Source organism: Molossus molossus, unplaced genomic scaffold, assembly GCF_014108415.1.
Source record: "Molossus molossus isolate mMolMol1 unplaced genomic scaffold, mMolMol1.p scaffold_m16_p_11, whole genome shotgun sequence".
Classification (NCBI taxonomy): Eukaryota; Metazoa; Chordata; class Mammalia; order Chiroptera; family Molossidae; genus Molossus; species Molossus molossus.
Genome location: NW_023425346.1, coordinates 41,069,605 through 41,096,702, shown reverse-complemented (window position 1 = coordinate 41,096,702; position 27,098 = coordinate 41,069,605). Strand labels below are relative to the sequence as shown.

The following is a 27,098-nucleotide window of genomic DNA, read 5'->3' as shown; positions in this document are numbered from 1 at the left end:
TTTTTTTTTTTAGGATGTAGAATTTTTGAAGTTCCTACATAATATTCTAAGCTATGGGGACTACACATTTTTACACACCTGCCTTAAATTGTTTACCGGAATGGAGGCCATGAGTGGGAAAACTTGTCAGAACTATTGTAAGGCAGGCAGGGACCTCAAACCCTTGCTGTGATGTTAAATTTGAAAACTTTGAAATAAAAGGGGTAAAGCCATGTAGTTACCTTATATATTTAGTCTTTTCCTTTATTTTATAAACTTATAGCTAATAAACTATATGTTCACAGAAAGGTGGAAAATCTAGCTACCACCGAATTCTCCAAATGCCTTTTCTTTATAATTGCGCCTTTGTACGATTTCTGTCATCCTAATAATGTATTGTTGAATTTTAGCTAGAATTCACAATCCTAGGATTGTAGGAGTGGTTTTTTTGTTTTGTTTTTATTATTACACATGCTTCTCACCTTATGAGGACAAATAAAAGGATGAGAACATATTCTAAAAGGAGTTTTTCTATTGTATTCTCTAGGGAAAGGATGCTAACATTTTTTAAAAAAATTGATAGAGCCCACCATTGGACCAAATATCTTTTTAAAACTTTTTGTTAATCCTCACCAGGGGATATTTTTTCCGTTGATTTTTCGAGAGTGGAGGGTAGGGAGGAGAGAGAAATATCAATATGAGAGAGAGACAAATTGCTTGCCTCCCACACATGCCCCAACCAGGGCTGGGATCAAACCTGCAACCCTGGTACATACCTTTGACTGGAATCGAACCTGAGACCCTCTGGTACATAGGCCAATACCCAAACCACCAAGAGGCCAAGGCCTCTTTTGTTTTGATAAAGTAATAGACTTATTTTCCAAAGGAGGATATTTGGTTTTTACAAAAAAGTTACTAAAAATCATTGAAGTCATTTATAGAAAAAAAAAATAAAAGGTTATTTTTTAAATGTTAAAAATAATTGTCTTTTCTACATTTAACCAGTATAGTTTCTTGTCAAACAAACTGGCTAAAAACTGAGATGCCAATAATTTACCAAATGAAGTACTTAGAAATAAGTCAAAGCCCCCTCCCACAAATACAGAAACAAACAAGAAACTAAACAAACCAAATTCAAAACCACCCCCAGGAAGGGACACCACAGAACCCCTGCTGCCCTCTCCGGGCCCTGCCATTGCCTCAGGCCTGCGTGGGAACAGCACTCACCTGCCGCTGCCCAGGCCTCGGGACTGACCAGTAGCTTCCCGAGGATACTTTACTTCTTTCTGGCAGGAGGGAACCAAATATTTTATCTTTCCTAAGAATATATCAAAATCAGAGATTCCAAAATGGCGACAGAGTGAACGGAAGCTACACAGACCATCTCCCAGAACCAAACTGGAATTACAACTATAACACAGACAAATCGACGGGAAAAAGCAACAGAAAAGCAGTTTGCGAGGACCGTACAACGAGGGACACTGACTCCATCCCGGTAGGCCTGCGAAGGCGCGAGACGGGGGCTGGGAGCCCACGGTCGGCAGCTCGGCAGCGGCCTCAGCTGGGAGCAGCGCCCTCGGGTTACACTCCCAGGCGGCCCCACAGTGCAGCCGGGACAGAGGCTGAAACAGCCACAGCCACTCACCTTGGGCTCCGGCAGAGGGAGGGCAGACTGGACTGGAACTGTGTGGGGACACTCGGGATTTGGAGGGCGCTCAGAGCTTTTGCCGAGTTGCAGCCACGCAGGACGGTGGCCACATTGCTCCTTCCCAGGGCTCTGGGGAGAGGCAGCAGCCCCTCCCTCGGAGATCCAACCCCACCCTGTGGGCCATTGAAGTGTTAATTGAGGCTCACTAACAACCAGCATCTGCCCCACCCTCCTGAAAGCCCCTTGGCTGAGCACCTGAGGGAGTTTTTCAATCAACTGACAACCCAAAACTCTTCAAGTAACCTCGACTGCTAGCCTCCAGGCAAAAAGCTAGAGGATAACAATACCTTTCCTGGGTTAGCAACTCTAACCAGGAAAGTAAGACTCCACAGTGGAGTTTAACGTGGGTCCTCCCTCGCTCATCTAAACCCAGGAGAGGGAGCCACAAACAGCAGAACACCAACACCCACAGGGAGAACTTGACAGGCTCCAAAGCCCACAGTGATAGCCAAAATGGTGAAACACAGAAACAAAGGCCAAATGAAAGAGCAAGAGACCTCCACCGATGATGAGATCAATGTGGAGCAATTAGGCATGTTAACAGAGCTAGAATTCAGAGCCATGATCTTGAGGAAGCTCAACAGCATGAGTAAGGACAAAGAGATGCTGAAAATAAAACAATTGGAAATTAAAAACCACCAAGAAGATATCAAAAATGACATGTCAGAAATGAAGAACACATTGGAAGGTCTAAAAAACAGAGTAGAGGAAGCTGAGGACCGGATCAGTGAATTAGAAGACAGGGTAGAAAAAAATCAACCAATCAGAAAACCAAAAGGAAAAAACGATTAAAAAACAGGAATACAGCTTAAGAAAACTGTGGGACAACTGGAAACGTAATAATATTCACATCATAAGAGTACCCGAAGAAGAAGAAAATGAGCAAGGGTTAGAGAATATATTCAAAGAAATAGTGAAAGAAAACTTCCCTAATTGATGAAGGAAGAAGGCATTCAAGTTCAAGAAGCACAGAGAGCCCCAAGTAAGAAAAACCCAAACAGGCCCACACCAAGACACATGGTAATTAAAATGCCAAAAATTAAAGACAGAGAGAATCCTAAAAGCAGCAAGAGATAAGCAACAGATTACCTACAAAGGAAACCCCATAAGGCTCTCAGCTGACTTCTCACAAGAAACACTAAAGTCCAGAAGGGAATGGCATGAAGTAATCAAGGTCATGAAAAACAAGGATCTGAATCCAAGACTACTGTACCCAGCAAGGCTATCATTCAAAATAGAAAGTCAAATAAAGAGCTTCCCAGACAAAAAAGGGCTAAAGGAATACATTAGCACCAAACCAACACAGCAAGAAATGTTAAAAGGACTGCTGTAATAAGTAGAATAGGGAAAAAAAATATAACCACACTAAACAAAAATGGCAATCACCTTAAATGTAAATGGACTGAAAGCTCCGATAAAAAGACACAGAGTAGCTGATTAGATAAGAAAGCATGACTCGTCTTATCCAATGTTGTTTGCAAGAGACCCACCTCACAACAAAGACTCACATAGGTTGAAAGTGAAGGGATGGAAAAAAATTTTCCAAGCATACGGAAGGAAAAAAAAAGCTGGGGTAGCAATACTCATATCTGATAAAAGAGATTTCAAAATGAAGGCCATAACTAGAGACAAAGAAGGCCACTACATAATATTGAAAGGATCTATCCAAAAGGAAGATATAACCTTGATAAACATATATGCACCCAATATAGGAGCACCAAAATATATTAAAAATCTTCTGGAAGACTTCCAAGGAGAAATCTACAGCAATACAATCATTGCAGGGGACTTCAACACCCTGTTGACAGCACTGGATAGATCCTCTAGACAAAAAATTAGCAAGGAAACAGAGACCCCAAATGAAGCACTAGACCAAATGGATTTAATAGGTATCTACAGACAATTACACCCCAAAACTACAGAATACACATTCTTCTCAAGTGCACATGGGACATTCTCAAAGATAGACCACATGACAGGACACAAACTAAATCTCTACAAGTTCAAGAAGATTGAAATCATATCAAGCATCTTCTCAGATCACAATGGCATGAAACTAGAAATCAATTGCAACAAGAACATGCAAAAACATTTCAACACATGGAGGCTAAATAGCATGTTATTAAACAATGAATGGGTCACTGAGGAGATCAAGGAAGAAATTAAAAACTTCCTGGAAATCAATGAAAATGAATACACAACAAAACAAAATCTGTGGGATGCAGCGAAAGCAGTTCTGAGACGGAAGTTCATAGCACTACAGGCCTACCTCAAGAAACAAGAAAAATTTCTAATTGACTGTCTAACCTCACAACTTAAAGAATTAGAAGGCAAACAAAAAGAACCCCAACTAGAAGGAAGGAAATAGTAAAGATCAGAGCAGAAATAAATGACATGGAGAACAAAAAAAAAACAAAAAACAATTCAAAGGATCAATGAAACAAAGAGCTGGTTTTCAAAAGATAAACAAGATTGATGGACTCTTAGCTAGACTCACCAAGAAACAAGAGAGAGAACCCAAATACACAAAATCAGAAATGAAAGAGGAGAAGTAGCAACCAACACCACAGAAATACAAAAGATCGTTAACAGCAACTATAAACAACTATATGGCAACAAATTCGACAATCTAAGCGAAACGGACAAATTTCTAGAAACACACAGTCTCCCAAAACTGGAGCAGGAAGAGATAGAAAACTTGAACAGACCAATAACAACTAAGGAAATTGAAGAGGTAATCAAGACTCTCCCAGCAAACAAAAGCCCAGGCCCAGATGGCTTCACGGGGGAGTTTTACCGAACATTCAAAAAAGAACGAACACCCATTCTCCACAAACTATTTCAAAAAATTCAAGAAGAAGAAAGACTTTCAAACTCGTTTTATGAGGCCAGCATAATTCTAATTCCAAAACCAGAAAAAGACACTACAAAGAAAGAAAACTACAGGCCAATATCCCTGATGAACATAGATGCCAAAATCCTGAACAAGATAGTAGCAAATCGGATCCAGCAATACATCAAAAAAAATTATTCACCATGACCAAGTGGGATTCATTCCAGGGATGCAAGGCTGGTACAATATTCACAAATCAATCATCGTGATACACCACATAAACAAAATGAAGAATAAAAACCACATGATCATATCAATAGACGCTGAAAAAGCATTCGACAAAATCCAGCATCCATTTCTGATAAAAACGCTCAGCAATGTGGGAATAGAGAGATCATATCTCGACATAATAAAGGCCATATATTAAAGACCTACAGCCAACATCATACTCAATGGGAAGAAACTAAAAACATTTCCCTTAAGAACAGGAACAAGACAGGGATGTCCACTTTTACCTCTTATTTAACATAGTACTCGAAGTCTTAGCCACAGCAATCAGACATGAAGAAAAAATAAAAGGGATCCAAACTGGAAAGGAGGAAGTGAAACTGTCATTATTTGCAGATGACATAATATTATCCATAGAAAACCCTAAAGACTCCATCACAAATCTACTAGACTTAATAAATGCATTTGGCAAAGTAGCAGGATACAAGACTAACGTCAAGAAATGGACGGCATTCGTATACACCAATGATGAACTCACAGAAAGAGAAACTGAAAAAACAATCCCATTTACCATCGCAGCAAGAAAATTAAGATACCTAGGAATAAACTTAACCAAAAAGTAAAGGACCTATTTGCAGAAAACTACAGGACATTGAAAAAAGAAATAGAGGAAGATATAAAAAAGTGGAAGCACATACCTTGTTCATGGATTGGAAGAATTAACATCACTAAAATGTCCATACTACCCAAAGCAATCTATAGATTCAATGCAATCCCCATCAAAATACCAACAACATATTTCACAGAACTAGAACAAATATTTCAAAAGTTCATATGAAACCAAAAAGTCCCCAAATAGCCACAGCAATTTTGAAAAAGAAGGACAAAGTAGGTGGGATCACAATACCAGATATCAGGTTATACTACAAAGCGACTGTAATCAAAACAGCCTGTTACTGGCACAAGAACAGGCATATAGACCAGTGGAACAGAACTGAGAACCCAGAAATGGACGCAAGGCAATATGCTCCATTAATATTTGACAAAGGTGGCAAGAGCATACAGTGGAGTAAAGACAGCCTCTTTAATAAATGGTGTTGGGAAAATTGGACAGCTACATGCAAAAAAATGAAACTAGACCATCAACTTACACCCTACACAAAAATAAACTCAAAATGGATAAAAGACTTAAATGTGACCCGTGAATCCATAAAAATTCTAGAAGAAAATGTAGGCAACAAAATTTCAGACATCATATGCAGCAGAATTTTCACTGATACATCACCTAAGGCAACAGAAACAAAGACAAAAATGAACACATGGGACTACATCAAACTAAAAAGCTTCTGCACAGCAAAGAAACAATCATCAAAATGGAAAGGCAACCCACTGTATGGGAGAGCATAATTGCCAATGATACAACAGATAATTGTATCATTTGGGGTTAATTTCCAAAATATATAGAGTGCTCATACAACTCAACAAAAGGAAGACAAAGAACCCAATTAAAAAATGGGCAGAGGAGCTGAATAGACACCTCTCCAAACAGGACATACAAATGGCCAAGAGACATATGAAGAAATGCTCAACATCAATAATCATCAGAGAGATGCAAATTAAAACAACAATGAGGTATCACCTCATACCTGTCAGAATGGCCGCCATCAACAAATCATCAAACTACAAGTGTTGGCGAGGGTGTGGAGAAAAGGGGACTCTAGTACACTGCTGGTGGGAAGGCAGACTGGTGCAGCCACTATGGAAAACAATATGGTGTTACCTTAAAAAATTAAAAATTGAACTTCCATTTGACCCAGTGATCCCGCTTCTAGGAATATACCCTAAGAATCCTGAAACACCAATCAGAAAAAATATATGTACCCCCATGTTCATAGCAGCACTATTTACAATAGCTAAGATCTGGAAACAGCCCAAGTCTCCATCAGTAGACGAATGGATAAAAAAGCAGTGGTGCACATATACAATGGAGTACTATGCAGCTGTAAGAAAGAAAGATCTCTTATCCTTTGAGACAATATAGAGGGACCTGGAAAGTATTATCCTAAGTGAAATAAGCCAAGCAGAAAAAGACAAATACCACATGATCTCACTTATACACGGAATATAATGAACATAACAGTCTGAGGAATACAGTAGACCCAGACACATGGAAGTAGGGCACACACTGACAACCCTCAGAAGAGGGGGTGGGGGGTGGGTGGGAAGAGATAAACCACAGAACGTATATGCATGTATGCATGACCAATGGACATGGACAACAAAGCCGGGGATGGGGTGGGAGGGATGGGGAGGGGGGTGCCAGTGGGGTAAAAAAGGAGAAACATCTGTAACAAAAAATAAAAAAAAAAATTTTAAATTAAAAAAAAAAAAGAATATATCAAAATCTTAGGTCACATGTAATAAATTCTGCTAGTAGTCACACTAGTAGCTTCACAAGAAAAGTCATCCAACAGGAATTATCTATTAGCCAAGAACACTTTTCCTTCCCACCCAGTTTGTTTTTAACCTTTAGTTTAAATATATACCTTTAAAGAAGGACTTCAAATGCTATATAATGTTAGTCCTGTTACTAACAGCAGTGACCATACGTTAACCTGCAGTAGTATTAGGGAATATTTAGGCTTAAGATCCAAGTCAGGATTTTCATCCAGTGCAACGCAGTTTCATGCCCACTCTCATTCATGCTGCTTTGAAACCGAAATATGTGGGTACAAAGCAAACATACTTTTAACTGAAAAATACAAATGTGCCAAAGAACAACATTCCACATTCATAGTGTTCATTGTGTCGCCAAAATGTTTGCAAGTTTAGTACTAAACATACCCTATTTCCAGTAAAACTTACACCAAGAACAGATGAGAAAATTATAGAATGCTCTTCTTTGTGCTTTCTTCCCTATTTCAGACAAAAAGACTAATTTTGACCCTTGAATATCTGGGGATTTTTAGAGCTGTCACCTTTGTTTTAAAAGTATTACTAAATGAAATTAAATATGCATTTGATAATATTACTGTAAAAATAGGCTTTTCACTATTTTCTTTAGGGTAACAAGATCACCGAGGATTAAAGCAAGGCCTATAGTTGTCATCAGGATCTTCTCGACTTATCCATGGTTTCATTTAATGCAAAACAAACTCTATTAATAGTTTTTATTCCATGTGGAAAAGTACAGTAGTTGTGCAGAAACAAACCTACATAACAAAAGAGTAAGACTCACAAATATTAAAGAAAACAATAAACAATAAATAAGCCTATAAGTAGTTATAGCAGAACTCATGAAAAGCCTATAAAAAATGACAAAGCTGTACAAAATACAAGAGGAACAAATGTTGAAGAGTAACACCAGGAGATTCCTATTCGTACAAAACCATAATGATGCTCACAGGAACTTCATTACAACTATTCATTTTTAAAACATTCTGTAAATATAGAACTTCCTTCTCCCCAATTCTAGAAAATAAATTTCACATCCCAACATATAAAACAAATACACTCCCACCTCTCTCAAACTAGCTTTTTAACATCCTTCAATAGCATACCATTTTCATATAAAAATACCTTTAAGCCAAGGTTCATTCCTGTACCTTATCTTTACAAATGAATAATACATCAGTTTGAACTTAAGTAGCACCTCTAAGGTGTTCATATAAATGAAATAAAGTGCCGTTACTGGTACACTGTTAACATGCCATAATATATTGTTCAGTGCAATAACCAGTATGGATGAATTTTACAAAGAACATGCAAATATATGACTTTTTTTTTTTTAAAGATTAACTACTTGAAATAGTTATATTTACAAGTCTGAATACACTTGGCTATTTAATATGTACAACATGTAACTATAAAGTAATGATTGTATAATAAAACAAAAGCAACCAATGAACCAGACGTAAGAGTCCAAATTAAATACTGTCCTTAAAGGGCCTTGGAAGGCTTGTTCCAGGAGTGCTATCACTCTTAAAAAGCAGTTTGGGAACCAGTTGAAAGCTAATTTATGTGTCACCAAGAATGCTATATTCTTAGTATTCTAGCCCAAATCCAACTTGACCACCAATCATGATTCCAAATGGTGTACACTGTTTCCAAATGTTAAAACACCTTGAAATGGGAATATAGCTCCACAAAAGGTGCTATAAAAACATGTTTAATGAGAACCATAACACGGAAATAAGTGCTTAATCCTCTTCAGGGAGCTGCTATGAAGGGAACAATACTTGGCTGTTCTCGTATTTTGCTTAAATAAAAACAGCTATATAACATTTATAGTCACACATATTCAGCTAGAAATCACTTGGGTCTTAATCATATATATATATAAATTGAGATTTGACTCAATGGAACTGTAACTTGAAAATTCCATCTTTTACAGAATACATTATCTGGCTATTTAGTCATGAGTTAAACCTATCACTAGACATTTATATTCTCTAAGAAATATTATGGTTTTGCCACATATCAAAGGACTAGACATTTATATTCTCTAAGAAATATCATGGTTTTATCACATAGCAAAGGCTAGGAGAAAAGTGATAAAAACCAAAGAATTTCATATGAGAAAATCATGCATTAATGTCTTCTTGGCTGTGTTCAATTTTTCACTTAATAGGCATAACTAATTGTAGTTTTCAATTTTGGTTAGCATTCTTATGGTGACTTCTGGTATTTATGAAAGAAATTTTATCCCATATTTTAAATATATCAATGGTATCTGATCCACCCCCAAGGAAAAAAGAAAGAAAAAATATGGCTAAAAAGTAATTTTTTCCCATAAAAAACAACATTTAATTACCACCAAGAGCCAACACACTGTTTTTCAAATTCTCCCAGTGGGTCTCTCTTCAGGCTTACACGTTGGACTCTATGAAGGACCGCTTTGGTTTTGCTGAAGGAAGGTGACTTCTGTGGGCTTCGTTACTGATGTGAGGCTGCTGTTTGGAGATACTTTCCTGATACAGATGAGAAACAGTCTTGGTTACCCTGTTATCTTGACAGTGGGCTGGAATTTGGCACTTCCTTTCTTCTAGCTCCTTCACCTGTGCCCCGTTGTGGACACTGCCACCCAGGGTAGGCACAGAACAGGCTTTGGCTTGGCTGCTATACCCTGCTGCTTGTTTGAGAGAGGGCTTGTCGGAGTTCGAGGGCTGCAGGCCAGCTGCAGAAGACGTGCTTGTCAGTAGCCCCTCCGGCACCTGCGAGTGCCAGGTGCGGCCTGGCGGGTTGCTCTGCGGCTGGAACCTCGCAGTCTTGTCCATGATGCCCATGAACGGAGTATTGCGTGGTCTGTGCTCAGCGGTGCCGCTCTGAACTTGGTTAACAGCCTTGTCTTTAATTCGAGCATCTGGTCCTTGGCCCTTGAAGCCATCTGAGAAACTGCTGCTGGAAGTCAAACTGCTGGTTGAACTCGACATCTTTATGCTGCTAGATGGAGAACCCGAGGAGCCTGAGCTGGTGAGGGAAGCTGGGTGTCGCAGGTCGCTGCAGCTCACTGGCCCACCTTGGTTTAGCGGGGCCACATCCACAGCCACAGAGGCGTGAGACAGAAGCCGCTCTGCGGTTTTGATCTTGCTTGGTAAGGGATATGCAGTGCCACCCTCACCGAGCTGTGGCTGCACGTGGCCCGGGCCCCGGCGCTCTGCACAGCGGCCAGAACCCGCCCCCACAGCGCAAGCACCTGCTCCCTCCGAGTGCGGGCTTCTGCCGCCAGGGGGAGCTGCAGAGACCCGGCCTGGCATGGGGCTGGAGGGCGGATTCGGGGAAGACACCTGCATTTTTGTGCTACCGTTTCTCATGCCAGCCGGGCCAGAACCCAGATGCTGGCTGGTCTTCACTATCTGTGCCTGCTTGGTGGGCTGCATAACCAACCCCGGCTGCGCCACCGGCTCCCTCAGGGGCTGGCTGATCCCTGGCCTACTCTGCGGAGACACTGGCCTTATTTTGGACTGTAACCCTTCTTGAAGGTTCCGGATGTACGGAGAGGGGGCAGGTGGCTGGGGCCTGGGAGTCAGGGAAATGGATTCTTCCTGTGGAGAAGTTTCTTCTTCGTCAGCCTCCTCCAGGTGAAAGGGGTCACTCAGCCCGGGCGCGGGGGCTTCCTCGTCGTTGTCCGAGTCGTTGGGGGGCGCGGGGGGCGGGCACTGCTGCTTCTGCTGCTGGCTCCTCTGGAGCTGCCTGCACTCCTCCTCCACGCGCGCCAGCAGCCTGCGCACCTCCTGATTGGTGGGGCAGAGCTTCACGGCCTCTCGCAGGTCGGCCAGCGCTGCCACACACTGCCTGTGGAGAAAGGAGATGGTGTCACCAGCCGTGTCGACGCTCCGAGCCCACGGGCCGGTCCGCGGCGCTGCCCACAGGAAAGAAGGCGCGAGCGAGGGCGGAGCGCTCACTCCGGGGACAGGGCAGGCACCTGGCTCAGAGCTGCGCAGCTAAGCGGGCCACGTCTCACCCCGGCTGCGACTCCAGGGCCCGTGTCTCTACAAGGACCACTGCGCTGGGAAGAACAGGCATGAGGCAGTGGGTGCCGGAATCCCCTCGAAGCTATCCTCTCCCTCTCCTCTCACCGTGCCCACCTCTAGCTCAAGTCTGTGTGCCTCTCCCTCCCCCGCACTACCTCCACGTAATGTCTCTCGTTGGCACTTGCACTGATGACCAATCCAGGAACTTGATGCTGCAGTGTCAGCTGGGGTAGAGGGGAGGACTAGTCATTCAGGTGTCAAGAGAAAACGTAAGTGCAGCCATTGCTAATATCCACTGCTGTGCCTCTCGAAGCTACCAATTTAGCGGTAAAAGGGATGACAGGCACCGGAGTAGTGCTCAGGAGCAGAAGCACAAGAAGCCACCTAACCCCAGACAGTACCTGCTATTTCTCTTCGCTCTCGCCCTGGCATAAAAGGCTTCATAGGACTTTGGTTTCAATTCGAGAGCCTTGGAAGCAAACTCTTCTGCCATGCCAAAGTCCTGGTGTCAATATTTAAATGCACAAGTCAAAAGAAGCATTGAAACATGATTACAGGCATCTTTTTAACAGTTTTGCTCTAAAGGTTAACAGAGAATTAGGACATAACTGGAGAGAGATGAAGGGCAAGGTGCGTTTGTTTTTCTGTTTAGTTTTAAAGTTAGGAGAGAGTCAAAGCATATTAATATTCTTAAGAGAAGAATCCAGTAGAGAAGCGAGAACAGAGGACTCAGGAGAGAGCACAGTGGTGGGCGCAGGGCACCAGAGGCTGCAGCGGGTGGAACCCGCCCACCACGGGAGGGTCAGCCTCAGAGGGGCGCAGGTGCCTCACCCACCTACCGGACGGGAGGCTGAACATGGGGGCCCAGAAGCAGGCAAGTCAATAGACTTGGTGGTGGGAGGGTGAAGTTAAAGGGAAAAAAAAGTAGATGAGAGAAGAACTAAAACAAATCTAGCAATTAGTAGTTACAAATTAACTGAGTTAGCTACTATTTATTACAAATTAAACGGTTCCTGGAATAACTTCTAAGCAAGCATAGTAAGCCCCAGGCAGACTGTAACACATTTGAGTTGCACTTGACCGTGTCCTTTCCTTTTGAACCTGGGGATGGGCCATGCATGACCATGCAGGCAGCGCCCAGCTGGGGAGGGGTGGAGGAGCAGTGTGCGTGAGGCAGAGGACACTACGCCCAAGTGCACTCTCAACGTCTCGAGAGGACTAGTGAGAGCCATCAACGGTGGGCATCCACGAGAAGCAGCGAGCGTCCCCTATGCCAGGTTCACAGAAACACGCACACAAGTCAGCTAGGGTCCATTGATTTGGTCTATGGAAGGGCTGGCCTTCACCACGGTGACAACTGTCTATTGCTATAGGACTGGAATAAGGGGGCACAGCTTACATTTGTTTTTCTTCGGCAGCGAGACAAATTGAGATAGAGGGAAACTCTCAGTTCATTGAATGGTCTCATATCCTCGCCGAATCCTTCTCGAGGGAACTTCCTGAGGGCATACTGGTACCTCTGGGCTGCTTCTTTCATCTTCCCCTTCTAGGATCCAAAAATCACAGCCAGTTATCCTGTACCGGAAGCTCCAAGAGGAATAAGCTCCCACACCCTGAAGATCCAGGAGAGGCTATTCTGCCCCTGCTGCCAAAATCACGACAGCACGTGGAAAGGATCCTGAAGACGAAGCGCCGCAGCCAGAGCCGGACACCAACCAGTGTGAACGCGGCCACACTGCCGCCAGGCTCCGGCGCTCCACAGGGTGAGACACGAGCCCGTTTTACAAGAGGGCGTCTGTAAACTGCCAAACTGATAACCATCGATCTTACCAAATCACATTATCCTCTGGCATAGATTTTTGAAAACCGTTTCATGCATGTCTCTCATTTTACATGTCATATACGTCTCACAGAGATATTTTAATGCTAAGCGTAATGGAGAGCAGATGAAAACATAATGTGGTTCCTCAGGCAAGTAGAGTCTTGTGGATAAAGCCCTTCTAGAGCTTGCTGTAGAATAATTTTTTCTTTTAAGAGAAACGAAAGCATGGGCTTTAAAAAATCAGAACGGCACACACATCATTTTCAAGGCTAAAGAAATCCATATGCTATGCTCAGCCAGTTCTACCGCCCAGCAGGCGCGACTGTGGAAATGGCTCGGTATTTCCAACATAATTGCCTACCGCCATTCGCGTTAAAACCACTTCAAAGCCGCAACAATACACACTCTGAACTCAATTTCAAACTGATTCCAAGACAGGAACCCTGCTGGGTCATGCTGCATGCCTATTTATTTGTTTATTATTTTTAAAGGAGAAAAAAAAGAAAAAAACATCACAAGTGCAGCAGCCTCATGGTAAAGAGGATTAAAATGGTCATGATCTAGGTTTTTAATTTTAGAATCCTTTAATGCCGTCTAATTACAGACAAGGAAAAAATAGTGATCTATATAAATGGCCTAAGCATCTATCTAACCCGGGGGTTGGCAAAATACAACTTGTGGGCCAAATATGGCCTGCCCGACTGTCGCACTGTCTGACTGGGGCACAGCCACACTGATCAGTGTGCGTACTGTCTGCGGTGCCTCTGTGCTGCCCGGCACCCGAGCTGGGCAGTGACACAGACCACGTAGCAAAGCCTCAAATATTTACCATCTGGCCCTTTCCAGAAAAAGTCTGCTTTTGATCTAAACTGATGTCTTACTTTAAAGTCAAATTTATTAATGTGTAAATCATATTTCCACTTCTAAGGGAAAATGGGGAAAAATTAATTCAGCCTCCTGAGTGACTGAGTATTGTACATTACTTAACATCTTGAGTAAAAACATGTCTAAAGAGAGTTTCACCTCTCGCTTGTAGAGGCTGAAATAAGGCCATCGGGGCCCGGGAGACACCGCGAGACTTGCTTCTGAAAGCGCCTCCTGAAGGCCCCTTCCCGGTGCTCCGTGACCCTGCGCGAAGGCGTCTCCTGCGTGATGTGCCCGTTAAACCAAGCGACTCTGCCTTCACGCCAAGGCTGCAGGCCACAGGCAGTGACAGCCACGGGGACTCGGTTAGAAATAATGGTCCTCAAACGCAGCGAGAAGTGCTTTCTACGTTAGGATATTAGAGCCCGGGCGGGGCCAGGCTGGCCTCTCGGAACTTCTATCAGGGCTCCGCTGCGCGGGTTCGAGCAGAGCACGCTCCGTCCGTGCTACACGCGGTGGCTTGTGGGCCATTACGACGTCGTAGAAAAGGGCAAAACCCACTTACTTTGTACATCATGTTTCCTTCCTCCATCAATTTCTGTAAAAGTATAATCAAAATATCAGGTTTGGAAGTAGCCATCGCCCAAGCAGCATTTCCTGCAAAATAAACACGCATTCAGAGGCGCTCCGGCGGCCTGGGAGCAGAGTTCAAAACTTCTGTGGCCCCAGCACAACTGAGGTCACGCACAGCAGGGGTCCGGCTGCAGGGACCAGTGCTCGTGCCCTGCAGGTCTCCAGCCGGCAACACCACCAAGGACAGGGAGCAGGACACCCGGAGCAGGCCTCCCTGCTAACATGACGCTGAACTAAGCACTGGGGATGGGAAGCGTCCCCGGCACAAGTCGTTCTGGTGAGAAAGTGCAGGGAAACAAATGCTTCAGAGCAGCCAGGACCCACCCCTCCCTCAGGGGGCGTTTGGGGTAAAATCCATTAAACAAGGCTTCGGAGGAGGAATTTCCTTAGTTCCCGAGGGCAGTGAGGGTGTGCGTTCTGGTGTCCTCCAGCGGTGTCCTCCAGCGCTCCGCTGCCGCCTGCCGCCCATCTGCTCTGAGATGCCTCAGCTGCCGCCCTTCTGCCCTCTTCCCACCACTTAGCCCTGGCCCCTGCCACGTCCGTGTCCAACCTCTCCCAGCCCCCAGCACAGCCACGACCTTCTCTGACGCCCTCCAGACACGGGCAGCGCGTGACGCTCACGAGCAGACTCGGGCGTCAGACTGCTCGGGTCCAAACCCGACTCTGCTGCCCACGATGACCTAGCGAAAGCTGTACCCTGGTTTCCTGCTCTGCAGCGTGATGCTGTTACCACCATCCATCTACTAGGGCAGGTGAGTAGAAAGCTAAAACATAGAACTGTCTGGAAAGTCCCCGGTGAACTGCTTAATGATATGAGCGCCCATCCTCCTCCTCAGCACAGTCCCCTCCCCAGAACCGCTGCTGGCCACAGTCCAGCCCCATCACACCAGCGGTGGTGTTCTGGCTGCTGCTCCCCCAAGTCCTCTGAACGGCACGTCAGGTTCCAACCAGGCACACGAAGGGCTTCCCTACTCAGTCCGCTGCTTCTGCCCGACATCAACTAACCCCCATCACGTCTCCAATAAACCACGACTTTCCCTCATCGCAAGGGTGCTGGGGTTGCCAGTACCCCGCCCTACGCTTCCTCTAGAACAGAGGCTCCTGAACTCGGCTCTCCCTGCAGTCAGCGGCCAGCTCACCTGCACGGCCCCGCCCACAGGGTCCAATGGACCTGCCCCCTGGCTGGCTCCCGGACACCCCAACACCCGAGACTCTGGGCTGTCCTTCCACGCTGGCCTCTGCTTCCTGCCCACACTGGCAATAATGTTATGAGCCATGTAAACATTTTAGGTGACCGATTAAATGAGCGTTAGAGAAGGAGGAAAATAATCTCCGAACACCTGACATCTTAACCCGAGAGTGGTACCTCCCCTCCCTGCTGGACGGAGGTGTTCACTGACCTAATTTGGCTCCTTTCCTCAGCAGCGTAACCACTACGGAGGTGTTTCGACAACCAATGGCTCTGTCCAAGGGACGCATGCCGCTGTGGTCCACGTGCTCAATCACAGCTCCCTTGTCCACCAGGCACAGCACCTGTGGGGGACAGCGGCGTGAGGGGGGGACAGCGGCGTGAGGGGGGGCAGCGGAGTCAGGGCGGCTCCTGGCAGAGGCACCGCCACCGCCACCCACAGCGCCCTGGCCTAGGAGCTTTCCTTGCTCTTCGGTGCCTCTGGCCGTCAGGGATCCTGGGACGGAATGAAGTTGACAGAGACCAGAGAAGGGAAGCTGCAATCCACGCCTGAAACCCGCTGTTAAAGCAGCTTTGATATCAGCAGCGAGGCCCCAGGGGAGGTACACGCACCACAGGCCGGGAAACGCACGTCCTCTCGGCTCGGTGTCACCCCACCTCCTGGGCCAGGCTGAGACACGGTCAGTCACACAGGAGGCACCGTGCAATGGCTCCAGCATGCTGGCCAGCTACGGCCACGGGCACCTCAGAAACACTCAGACCCACACGCTGGGCACCGCAAGGCTGGACAGATGAGTAACTTGGGATCAGATGGCCCCGATTATAACTCACTTCAAGGCTGAGGAGTGAGGCCTGAATACTGGGACTGTAAAGATGACAAGTTGGAGACCCTGGCACAACAGCTGGTTGGTGTGATAAAATAATCATCACCTGGACTAAACAGAGAACAGAAGAAACCAGTTTGGCCACTCAAATTGCTCCACTCACTGAATAAGACTGTAGCCAGTTTGGATTTTTATATGGATCTGAGAGCTGCTCCCTATCAGTCTGCCTCTGTTCAAAATGACAGTAGGGGGGACAGATAGCCAGAATATGTAAAGAACACCTACAAGTCAACAGCAAAATCCCAAATAACCCAATTTAAAACAGCCAAAGGATCTGAACAGAGGTTTTGCCAAAGATGATATACCAGTGGCCAATATGCATATGGAAAGATGTTCAACATGACTAATCATTAGGGAAAACCGCAATGAGATACCGCCTCAGATCGTTAGCATGGCTACTATTAAAAAATAATAAAACAGAAGATAAAAACTGGTGCTCACAATGTGGAGACACTGGACCCCTTGCACATGGTTGTTGGTGGGAATGTAAAATGATGCAGCCACTATGGAAAACAGTATGGAGGTTCTTCAAAAAATTAAAAATAGAACTACCATATATGATCCAGCAATGCCACTTCTGGGTCTATACGCAAAAGAGCGTGGGCAGGTCTCAAAGAATTTGCAGGATCTCAAAGCGATACTCATACACCCGTGTTCATAACAGAACTATTCACAACGGCCAAGAGGCGGAGGCAACCTGAGTGCCCGCAGATGATGAATGATTAAGGAAAACGAAGTAAATACACACAGTGGGCTGTTTATTCAGTCTTAAAAAAGAGGGAAATCCTGTCACATGCTGCAACCTGGATAACCGTGAAGACATCCTGCTAAGTGAAACAAGCCAGACAGGAGAGGACAGACACTGATTCCACCTGTGTGAGGTGCCGGGCGCGGCCGAGGCAGGGACAGAGGGGAACGGCTTCCGGGGGCCGGGGCAGGGAGGAACAAGGAAGAGCTGTTTAATGGGCAAAGAGTTTCGGTTTTACAAGATGAGAAAACCTAGACATCGGTCGTACCACAGTGTGTGCGCCTAACACTGAGTTCTTCACTTAGAAATCGCTCAGGCATGTCGGCCTGCAGACCAGACATGCTAAGGGCACGTACCCCGGTTGCAATTTGTCCCCGGCCCTGGGTGGCAACCACTCGATGTGTCTCTCTCACATGGATGCCCCCCCCCCCCCCCGGCTCTATCTGAAGATAAATGCAAAAATGTCCTTGGGTGAGGATAAAAAAAAAAAAAATGGCTCCGGTGCCACATTTTGTTATTTCATCACAATTTTAAAAAAGGTACGCTAAGCTCCTTCACTTTCCCCTAATGTTGATCAGCTACAGGATATGGAAGGCAGTATAAGCTGAAAAATAAGGTGTAGATATGTGAGGTTCAGTTAAATAGCTGGTTTTGAAACTCGACGTGAAGTGCCGTTGACAGTGTCTGGGAAGTGGGGACGGTTCCACTCTGGTGTCACCGCCTTTCATAGCGTCGGGCCGGTGTGCAGGGCGGTGGCGGCTCCTGCCCGAGGCCCACCTCCCAGCAGCATAACACCTGACGCCAGACTCGTTACATATTCAGAAGTGGCCAGTCCAACAGGGCTGAATATTCCTCTGGGGCCTGTGGAGTGCCAGAGATGCGAACCCTGACAAAGACATGGTTTCTACCCTGAAAAACACTGTGTGGATCTTAGTTTACTACGGTTTCATCCCCTCAGACCTCAGACTTAGGCATCAGTCAAGAGACAAAGTCAGTGCCCAGAGCATTCTAGAAATTGCCGTATCGCTTTAAAAACAAACCAGCTGATTATTTCATTAGCCATTTCTCAAATACATAGAAGCGATTTTTACATGATCTATATAGGAATTCTATTTATACGGATTACTATAAGATTACTACAGGTGTGTGTGTGTGTGTGTGTATCTGTTGTACATACAGTGTGTAATCATCTATTTTTAAGCTGTTAAGAGTTTATTCAAATCTTTACTACAGTTCTGGAATAGACTGCATGTCCCAGAATTCAAGAAAAATAAAAACAGTCTTCCACACACACATGCACACTGACCACGCTCAGCACAGCCTCACGCACTCGGGAAAGGGCTCAGCTCCCGGTTCCTCTGTGGCACTGCCCGCACGCAGGGCAGGCGGAGGAAGGCGACCACCTGGGTACCTACGGTCTCTGCGTCGCCGTAGAAGGCGGCCAGGTCGAGGGGAGTGCGGCCGTTCTTGTCCATCTGGTCTATCTCGGCTCCTTCCTCCACCAGGAACTGGACCACTGCCCTGTGACCTTTCAGACAAGCCCAGCTTAATGCTGACAAACCTTCTTTGTCCAGAGAAGAAAGGGCAGCACCTGAAAAAAAAGCCCAATCATGGGACCTGAACTCCGTGACACAAAGCCCAGGGCAGCAAGGGTTTTGCATCTGCAGACACCCGGCCGGAGCATGTGGCAGGCGGTGCTGCAGCACCCGAGGCGCCCTGGCAACCGGCTCCAACCCGCTCCCCACTGCTGAAGCCGAGTGAGGGGTCCCTGGGCTTCAGTGCCCCTTCTCTCCACTGGTTCAGTTAGAAAATTTCCATGACAAAAGGACTTAAAATTTGAATCAGTAAGTACTGAATGAGTCCACCAAGGCTCTTTTCTTTGTCCATCCAAAAGAAACCCGGCAGAGCAGCCAGCGCTACCTTTTGAAAGGAGAAATTCCACGGTGCTCAAGTGCCCTTCACAGGCGGCCACCATGAGGGGCGTGCGGCCCTGCTTGTCACTTAGGTTCACATCACAGCCTCGTTCCAGCAGCAATCTCACGATCTGAAACAAACACGCCGAGTTACAACCTTCCTGCTAGATTTCATACGTTCTCTCTACCCAGCGAGGATTTTCCATCTTTAAAAGCAGTAAAAGGACTCTCCTCTTTTAAAAAACCCCTCCAAGCTGTGGAATCTGTGTGGCCACTAACAATTTTCTATTGTACTCCTTTGGACAAAATCTTCTTTCAGATGTATACTTTCAAAAACATACCCCCCCCCCAAATAAAAATAAATAACAACATGCCCAAACCACGCATACATAGGAATCTGGATGCCAACCCCAATCCAGTAATGACCAGACAGTCACAGAGGGGCACATGGGAGACACAAGCAGAACAAAGGGGGCGAGTGATGGTCATGGAGGCTCACGTACTAAAGGGCGCAGGGCAGGGGAGGAGGGGCGCAGGGCAGGGGAGGAGGGGCGCTGGGCAGGGGAGGAGGGGTGCAGGGCAGGGGAGGAGGGGCGCAGGGGAGGAGGGGCGCAGGGGAGGAGGGGCGCAGGGTAGGGGAGGAGGGGCAGGGATACATTCCTGAGAGTGCAGCAGGACCCCTCTTCTTCCGAGAGTGTTGGACAAATGGGTCACACAATCGCACCAACAGATATGTCACAGCAAGTCTTCTGTTGTCATAGTGGGGGCCCCCTCTCTACTTCCCCTCCCCAGATAACGGGAAGCCGCTGTGTCTCTGACCTGGCTACCAGCCTAGCTCCTGCTCGGCAGCCTGCAAGGCTGACGGTGCCAGCCTGTCCAATGCACCCCTTTATCACACAGGGCAGAGGGCACCAGCAGAAACCAGAACATTGAAAAAGCAGGGCTTGGGGAGCTGCGTGGAGGCCCAGGGGCGATGGGCAACTGGAATCTCTGTCCCACTCACTGCTTCTGGAGCGCTCAGGGGCCCGCTGGGTACCTGCCAGTGCCCTTGGCGTGCCGCACAGAACAGCGGCGGGACCCCTCTCCTGTTGGTCCGGGACACAGCCGCTCCACGCTCCAGCAGCAGCTCACACACCTCCAGCTTCCCGCGTCCCGCTGCGGCCGTCAAGGCTGAAGGAAAGTCACGGAGGACAGTCTGTTAGGAAGTGGTGGCTAACGGGAGCCCCAAATTCTCGGGCACCCCTGCCATGGAGAGAAAGAGGGTCTATGTAGCCATGCCCCCTGCCCCCAACTCTGGGTGAGCTCTGTGACCAACGGAACAGCAGAAATGATGCTGTGCCAGCGTTGGGGCCCAGGTCCTACGAGGTGGGCGGCTGTCACTTGGAACCCAGACCCCGTGCTGCAAGGAAGCCACCTGCCCTGTGCTGAGACCCATGGGGACAAGAACCAAGGCCTGCGTGTGTGTGGCGGTCCCAGGGGAGCTGAGCAGACAGCCAGCCCTGGGTGTGCACCATGCGGAGATGGAGCCCCAGACAGAGCGCACCCCTCCAGCCGAGCGGTGTGAGCAGGGGTGAGCGCCTCCCACCGAGATGGCCCACACTGCAGGTTCAGGACTCGGTAAGTGTTCGCTCTATTGTTTTTTACAGCAAGAAATAACCGGGGTAATGCAACACAAGCACAGAGATCAGTATCGCTGTCCAGTCTGGCCTCTTCCCCTGAAGTTGGACATTTCATTCAACAAGCACTAATAATTACTGAGCAGTAAAGAACGGACCCCGTCATTCCTGCCTTCATGGAGCTTAGACCCTGTGTGACACATCGAGCTGTGAGATCAGGAACGTCAGGGAAGGGAAATGAGATGAGAGGCCGAGTGCTTGGCGAACAGCCCACGGGACCCTGGAGGTAGTCAGCTGCCTCAGCTGCCAGCTGGTGGCGTGCGTGGGGAGGGCCGGCAGGGCACGCTGGAGAGAACACCCCCCGGCGGTGGCTGCGCCCCCCACGCCGTGATCCTTGATGGGCGGCATGTCAGAAAGGGGGTTAGCTAGACGAGCGGCCTCTGCCGTGCTGTGGGAACCACCGTCTACAGGAAAGGACAGTGGGTCTGGGGCCATGCCAGCCAGATGACAAGCTTTCAGTGGAAAAGGGGACAGGAAGGGGCTGAGGGCAAGGGACAGAGATGCCTTGGGAGGGACCCTCTATGACGCAGAGGAGAAGGAGAGGGTCGAGGGTGATGCTGTCTATTCCCGATGCCTGCCTGGGGCAGCTGGTTTGGGACGCAGCTTCACGCTTTCAGAACTGGGCCTGGCACTCCTACAAGTCAGAAGGCATCTCGGTATGAAAACGGGGAAGACACAGGAATAGGCCCCTCCCAGGGTGATGTGAATGCCAGTGAGCTTACTGTGGACAGAGCCCCACCTTATTCTAAGCCACGTCACTGAGGAATGGATGTGGAACAAGGGCCGCTCATGTGCTGCTGGTGGGGGTGAGGACTGGGTGACCCGCTGACCCTACTGACTCAAGCTGAAGATGCACACGGGCTGCCACCCGGCGACCCCACGCCTTGCAGACACGTGCCGGGGTGGGAGCCCTTGGAGGGCACCGAGACGCACGCAACGGCGCCCACGGCCGCCTGAACTGGAAGCAGCCCAGACGCCATCAGCAGGAGAATGTCACACACTGGGCGGTCACACGGCAATGGCAGTACATGGTATGCAGCTAAGTGCAACACACTGGGCCAGTTTCACAAACAAGAAACAAAACACAAAGTACCAACACGGCGACGTTGTTTTCAGGCAGCACAGACCCGGGCCTGGCCAAGCGGTCCCAGAGGAGGCCCGGGCCCTGGCTCAGTCCGAGTCCGGGCCGGCGTCCTGCTCCCCTGGCATCTACAACAGGGGCAGCCAAGGTCAGGAACACACCTTCCACAGGCATGGCTCGGCCCCCATGCTCGGAACAGACAGACACACCCACTCCGACCCCCGTCAGCCGGCCATGCTCAAACCCCAGGAACCACACACAGGACGTGGATCTGACACCTGGGCCTGACCCGTGACAGAGAGCCGTTCCTCCAAGGCACAGAGACGTCTCTGCGGACCTTCCTGAGGTTGCAGGACCGGGCTGTGACCTTCCTCATCACAGAGAGGCACCGACCTCTGCCCGACAGATGCCCTGAGCTGTTTGCATCCGGCGGCCTCAGCACTGGGGAAGTGAGGGGCCGGGCTGGGCAGTGAGCGGGCGCAAACAGTCCTCCATTTGGGACCCAAAGATGTACAAGGCAGGCCGGGGAACACGGAGGGGAGCAAACCCTCTCCTTCCAGGACACACGTCAGCTCCAACTGTGACCCTCGGTCCCCTCAGGTACGGAAGGTGTGACGCGTGGCTTGTCATCAGCAATCTTAACAATGCTTTCATCTGTCTAGTCTAAGAATTTCCTGAGACTACAGAAGAGTCGCTGTCAACAGCAGCTGCCATCCGTGAGGCTGCTTTTCTCTAGACAGTGCAGCCGGAACGAATCGGACACGCAGCGTAAGCCACTGATCGCGACGGTGGTGACGTTCCTATGTATGGCCAGGCTCTTCGGCACTGGCTTTACACCTCAACTTGTAAAGCAATGACAAATGCCATGAACAGAAGAGAATGTCTGTCAGTTTCACACACTGGTGCACTGGGGTGGAGGGGGAGGTTCACATCCACACCGTTTGAAAACGAGCAGCCAAAGCGATGCTGTCCACACTACGCGAGTCTACCCTGGAGGGTCTCGGCCCCACTGCCTGGGGCACGCCCATCAAGGTCGGCCCTGGCATCATGCTTCTGTCAGTGATTCCTAAACCACTGGCCACTCTCATAGACACCATCTGAATGGATGTGAACATGACCCCGTGAGTGGCTCGTGGGTGGCAGTCCTGGGCAATGAGCCACGCCACCTGGACCTGCTGCTCTGCAACCTCCCTCCAGGTGAGGAGGCCTCCTCTTCCCTCCTCCACCTGCAGCTGAGCATGACCAGCAACACGCGAACGGACCAGATGAATGCTATGGGCAGGGACTTGGCCGGTGTACATGCTGGAAGGAATCAACTCGGGCTCCCATAGGTGAGGTGGGAGCAGCCAGCCACCGTGACACTCCATTCTCTTTTGTTGGGTAAACAAGTTTCCTCCGCATTATAAATGGCTCCTTTACATGGGAATTTCTGCAGCAGAAGCACATCGGAAGTGACAGCCCGGCTCTAAAAATAGGGCTTGGAGCTATGAGGAGGCGCCAGAGGAGCCAGAAGCTGGAGCAGCTGACGAGCGAGCGGATGAGAGCGCCCCCCAGGCCTGCCGACGGGCTGGATTCCTTCTCTTCCTTCCCGGCCTGACTCCTGTGCACTCAGTGATGAACTTCCGGGGCGGCGGGAGCACAGGCTGTGAGCAGACTGTTTTCTCAGCCTGCACACACCCATTCTGCACACAAATTCTTCACGAGGCTCGCATCTCCCAGCGACGCCAATAAACAACAGGCCCCGTGTTTTCCTCTTTCCACCAAGATTAAATATTTTTGGCTGCATCCCTGAGGACCCCTGAGGCTAGGCTGTGTGTCAAGTGTCAGCAGCCACAAGGATCGAAGGATACCATATTCGGACATAAGCGGGACGGAAGACTAGTCAACACACGCTTACACAAACAAAATCAAGGCAGAGTCTGCTCAGGAATTCCAACTATTCTGCTGAAAAGGCTGACCTCTGAGCTGGCCACCAGACTCCAACAAGGGTCGAAAACAGGAGAGGGGACCAGGAAGGAGGAGGTGCCCTGGCTGTGGGCGAGGCCTTGTCCTCTGGCCAAAGCCCAAAGATGAAGGAGAAGATCAAACTGGACGCGGTTTCTGTCACTGGCAAAACCCCCTTCACAGGATGACACTCTTGTAATTAAATTTCCAAGAAAACATGCATCCTTTTCTGACGATCCCGAGTGACTGCCTCAGCAATGCTGTCCCTCGTCTTCAGAGCATGAATAGATTTGTCACAGCAGATACTCGCTGTGAGAACACCCAAGTGACACGCCACAACAGGGTCACTGCAAACATCACCGAGACAGGGTTCTTTGTGGAATGGATCGTTTCCAGCAATCTTTTACATATTAGACTTCCCCAGGCAAAGATGTGACCTACAAAAATTCAACTTCCCCCTTGCCAGGAACACAGGGCTGTCCGCAGTGTTTTTTGGCAGATCCGTAACTCAATGCACAGGGAGGGACCACCTGCAGCCCTCCCCCCCCCCAGTCTCTGCCTCCGATTCGGAGACTCTGAGAGAAGGGTGACAGGCCAGCACCCACAGAGGCAATGCCCAGACTCCAGATGGCAACCTTTTCATACGTCACACACGGGGGACCCAAACCGCCCGCCAAGGCCGAGCTGAGAGGGCGGGGCATGAGCACCGCAGCCCAGCTTTGCTTGCACACTTGTTTCTTTTTCAAAAAAATATTTTTTTATTGGTATTTTTTTTTAGAGCGATAGAAACGTCAGTGTGAGAGAGACATCGATCAGTGCCTCCGGCACGCCCCCCATCAGAGATCGAGCCTGGAGCTGGGGCATGTGCCCTGACCGGGAATCGAACCGAGACCTCTCAGTCCATGGGCCACCGCGCAATCCACTGAGCCACTCCAGCTGGGCTGCACGTTTGTTTTTTGTGTGCAATTTATTTACTAATATATTGGCTTTTCCCGTCACTTATAAAAACGGAAAGTGGAGGATGGAAAAAGACGAAAGTGCCAATGTTAGCAGTAAGCAGCAGGGTTCTCATGTCATCTGGTTGCAACCAAGACAGACAGCGTTAGATGTGACAAAGGCAGTGAGTGACGTTTGAGCTGAAGGCTCGCTGGACAAACAACAACAATCTGTCCCCCTCCGCCTCCTAACAGCTGGCCTTCGGAGTTGTCACAGCAGAGGGGACCGCGGCCTGCGCTTGGCTTTGCTGCCATTGGGGGCTGGGCTGTCACGCGGAGGGCCTGGGAGAGCTGGGCCCCCGAGTCCTGGCCGAATGAAGGTAGGCTCCCTACTTCCGCCACCCCAAAGCCAGGCAACAGCCAGGAACAGGGCTGAGGTTTACCCAAAGCCAATCTCACAGCCTCACTTTGTTAGGCATTTCCTCCCATCGCTGAGGGCGGGGGCTTCTGTTAGGAGAACACACTGCCCGACAGCTATAAACCCCTGGTCTCCACCGCGGTCACTCCGTCCGCCGTCAGCCATGTGACTCACAGTGAACACCGCGGGCTGTGCTTACTGAGAAGCATCGCGGCCTCAGGGGACATGCCGAGAGGCCTCGGCCGGAGCCGTGCCGGGGGCCAGGCCGGAAGCCAGCTCTGCCCGCATGCTCTCCGAATCTCAGGAGCCCCTGTTGGGAACATGCCCGTATTGTCCTGACCCTTCCTGAGGCTCTCCAGTTGGCCGAAGTCCCCCAGGAGGGCCTGCAGGGGCCAAGGAGAGGGAATCTGGACACAGCAATGGGCAGTAACCAAGCACACAGAAAAGGCTGCCCCCCCCAGCCCATTTTCCCTGAGCTCCCTAGGAGGGGAGACGGCGCAGCGGTCAGATCTGAGGAACCGGACAGTCCTGACGTCACCAGTTCCAGGGTAGAAACATGCTGTCAGTGCCCGTGCGTACATTAGGGATTAAATGTGAACCTCGCGTTGCCAGGGAATTCTTGAAAGAAATAAAATGTGCAAACGCCACCCAACAGGACTTTCCGTGTGACCAAATTTCTTGTCTATTCTTCATGTCTGTCAAGCAACTGCAAAGTAACTAAGATTCTATCACTTACACATTTTAATATTATATCAAGACCAAGTGCATAGCATAAATTAGGAACACGTGACAATGGTAAGTAATAGCAACAAATACCTTATCACAACCTGGCAGCGTAGTACATCTGCTGAACACTTACAACGGCCGAGCTCTGGGCAAAATACTGTGGGTGAATTCTCATTTCACCCCAACAGGGACCCTCTGAGTCACACAGTCATGTGCACTTTCTGGAGGTGAAGGAAACGAGTCACATCACTGGTCCCAAATCATGAAGCCAATCATTGTGAGCCAGGAATTAAACCCAGTGGCTGGGTGAACCTGGAGCCAAACAGGAAGATGCTGACATATTGTAACAACACACTCTGACCCCAAAGTGCTTCCTGCGAGATGCTTCATGGAATTAACTCAGAAATTCACTTACTATACAGCTAACTTCTGTGAGGCAAGTACTACACATCCGGTCCCACCGAGGATGAAAATAATGCCCGGAGAGGTTAAATAACTTGCCTAAGGTCACACAGCTCGTGGGAGGCAGGGGCTGGACTGGAAGTCAGGGAGTCTGTCTGGGGTCTGAGCTCTTAGCTCCTACGCCGCCGCCTCCAGGAGTCTCCTTTAAAACTGGCCAGCCAATCAAATGGCCTAAAATGTTGTTTTAGATCCAGAGTGCAGGAGAGCACCTTTCTTCTCTGAAGAACCATGAAGCTCCCTCACGGACAAGGAGAATGACCCACAGTGACCGCGTTCCCTTCTAACTGGACACATGGCCTCCGAGGCCAAGACGGGGCGCAACCTCGTGACGGTCCGGCCCGAGGGCAGGAAGACCTGTGCGGCTCCTGGTGTCCTCTTCCTGACTTTACTCCCCCCCATTCGTATATGTATCTTTTCAAATAAGCCTCGAATCCTTTGAGGAATCGTGTGTGCTATAAATAACGTAAATCCAATTTAAAAACTGGGGATGACATAAATCACATTTCAGGCAGACTCTGTTCTAAAGATCTGTCAGGGGAGCGCAGCCCCGAGCAGCTGTCACTCCCCGTGTGCCGAGAACGC

The 27,098-nt window shown here is 48.5% G+C and overlaps 1 protein-coding gene across 1 annotated transcript in view; it reads right to left on the bottom strand.

Annotated features, from left to right (window-relative positions):
• Positions 1-9,544: 9,544 nt before the first annotated feature.
• Positions 9,545-27,098, bottom strand: part of TANC1 (tetratricopeptide repeat, ankyrin repeat and coiled-coil containing 1) — a 137,183-nt gene continuing 119,629 nt past the window's right edge. The window contains exons 20-27 of the mRNA XM_036253328.1: positions 20,311-20,444; positions 19,282-19,405; positions 18,777-18,952; positions 15,941-16,073; positions 14,473-14,564; positions 12,621-12,767; positions 11,623-11,723; positions 9,545-11,042 (exon numbers count right to left, since the gene is read on the bottom strand). Of these exons, the coding sequence (XP_036109221.1) occupies positions 9,617-11,042; positions 11,623-11,723; positions 12,621-12,767; positions 14,473-14,564; positions 15,941-16,073; positions 18,777-18,952; positions 19,282-19,405; positions 20,311-20,444 (2,333 nt within the window). The 3' untranslated portion in view covers positions 9,545-9,616. The remainder of the gene's footprint in view (positions 11,043-11,622; positions 11,724-12,620; positions 12,768-14,472; positions 14,565-15,940; positions 16,074-18,776; positions 18,953-19,281; positions 19,406-20,310; positions 20,445-27,098) is intronic.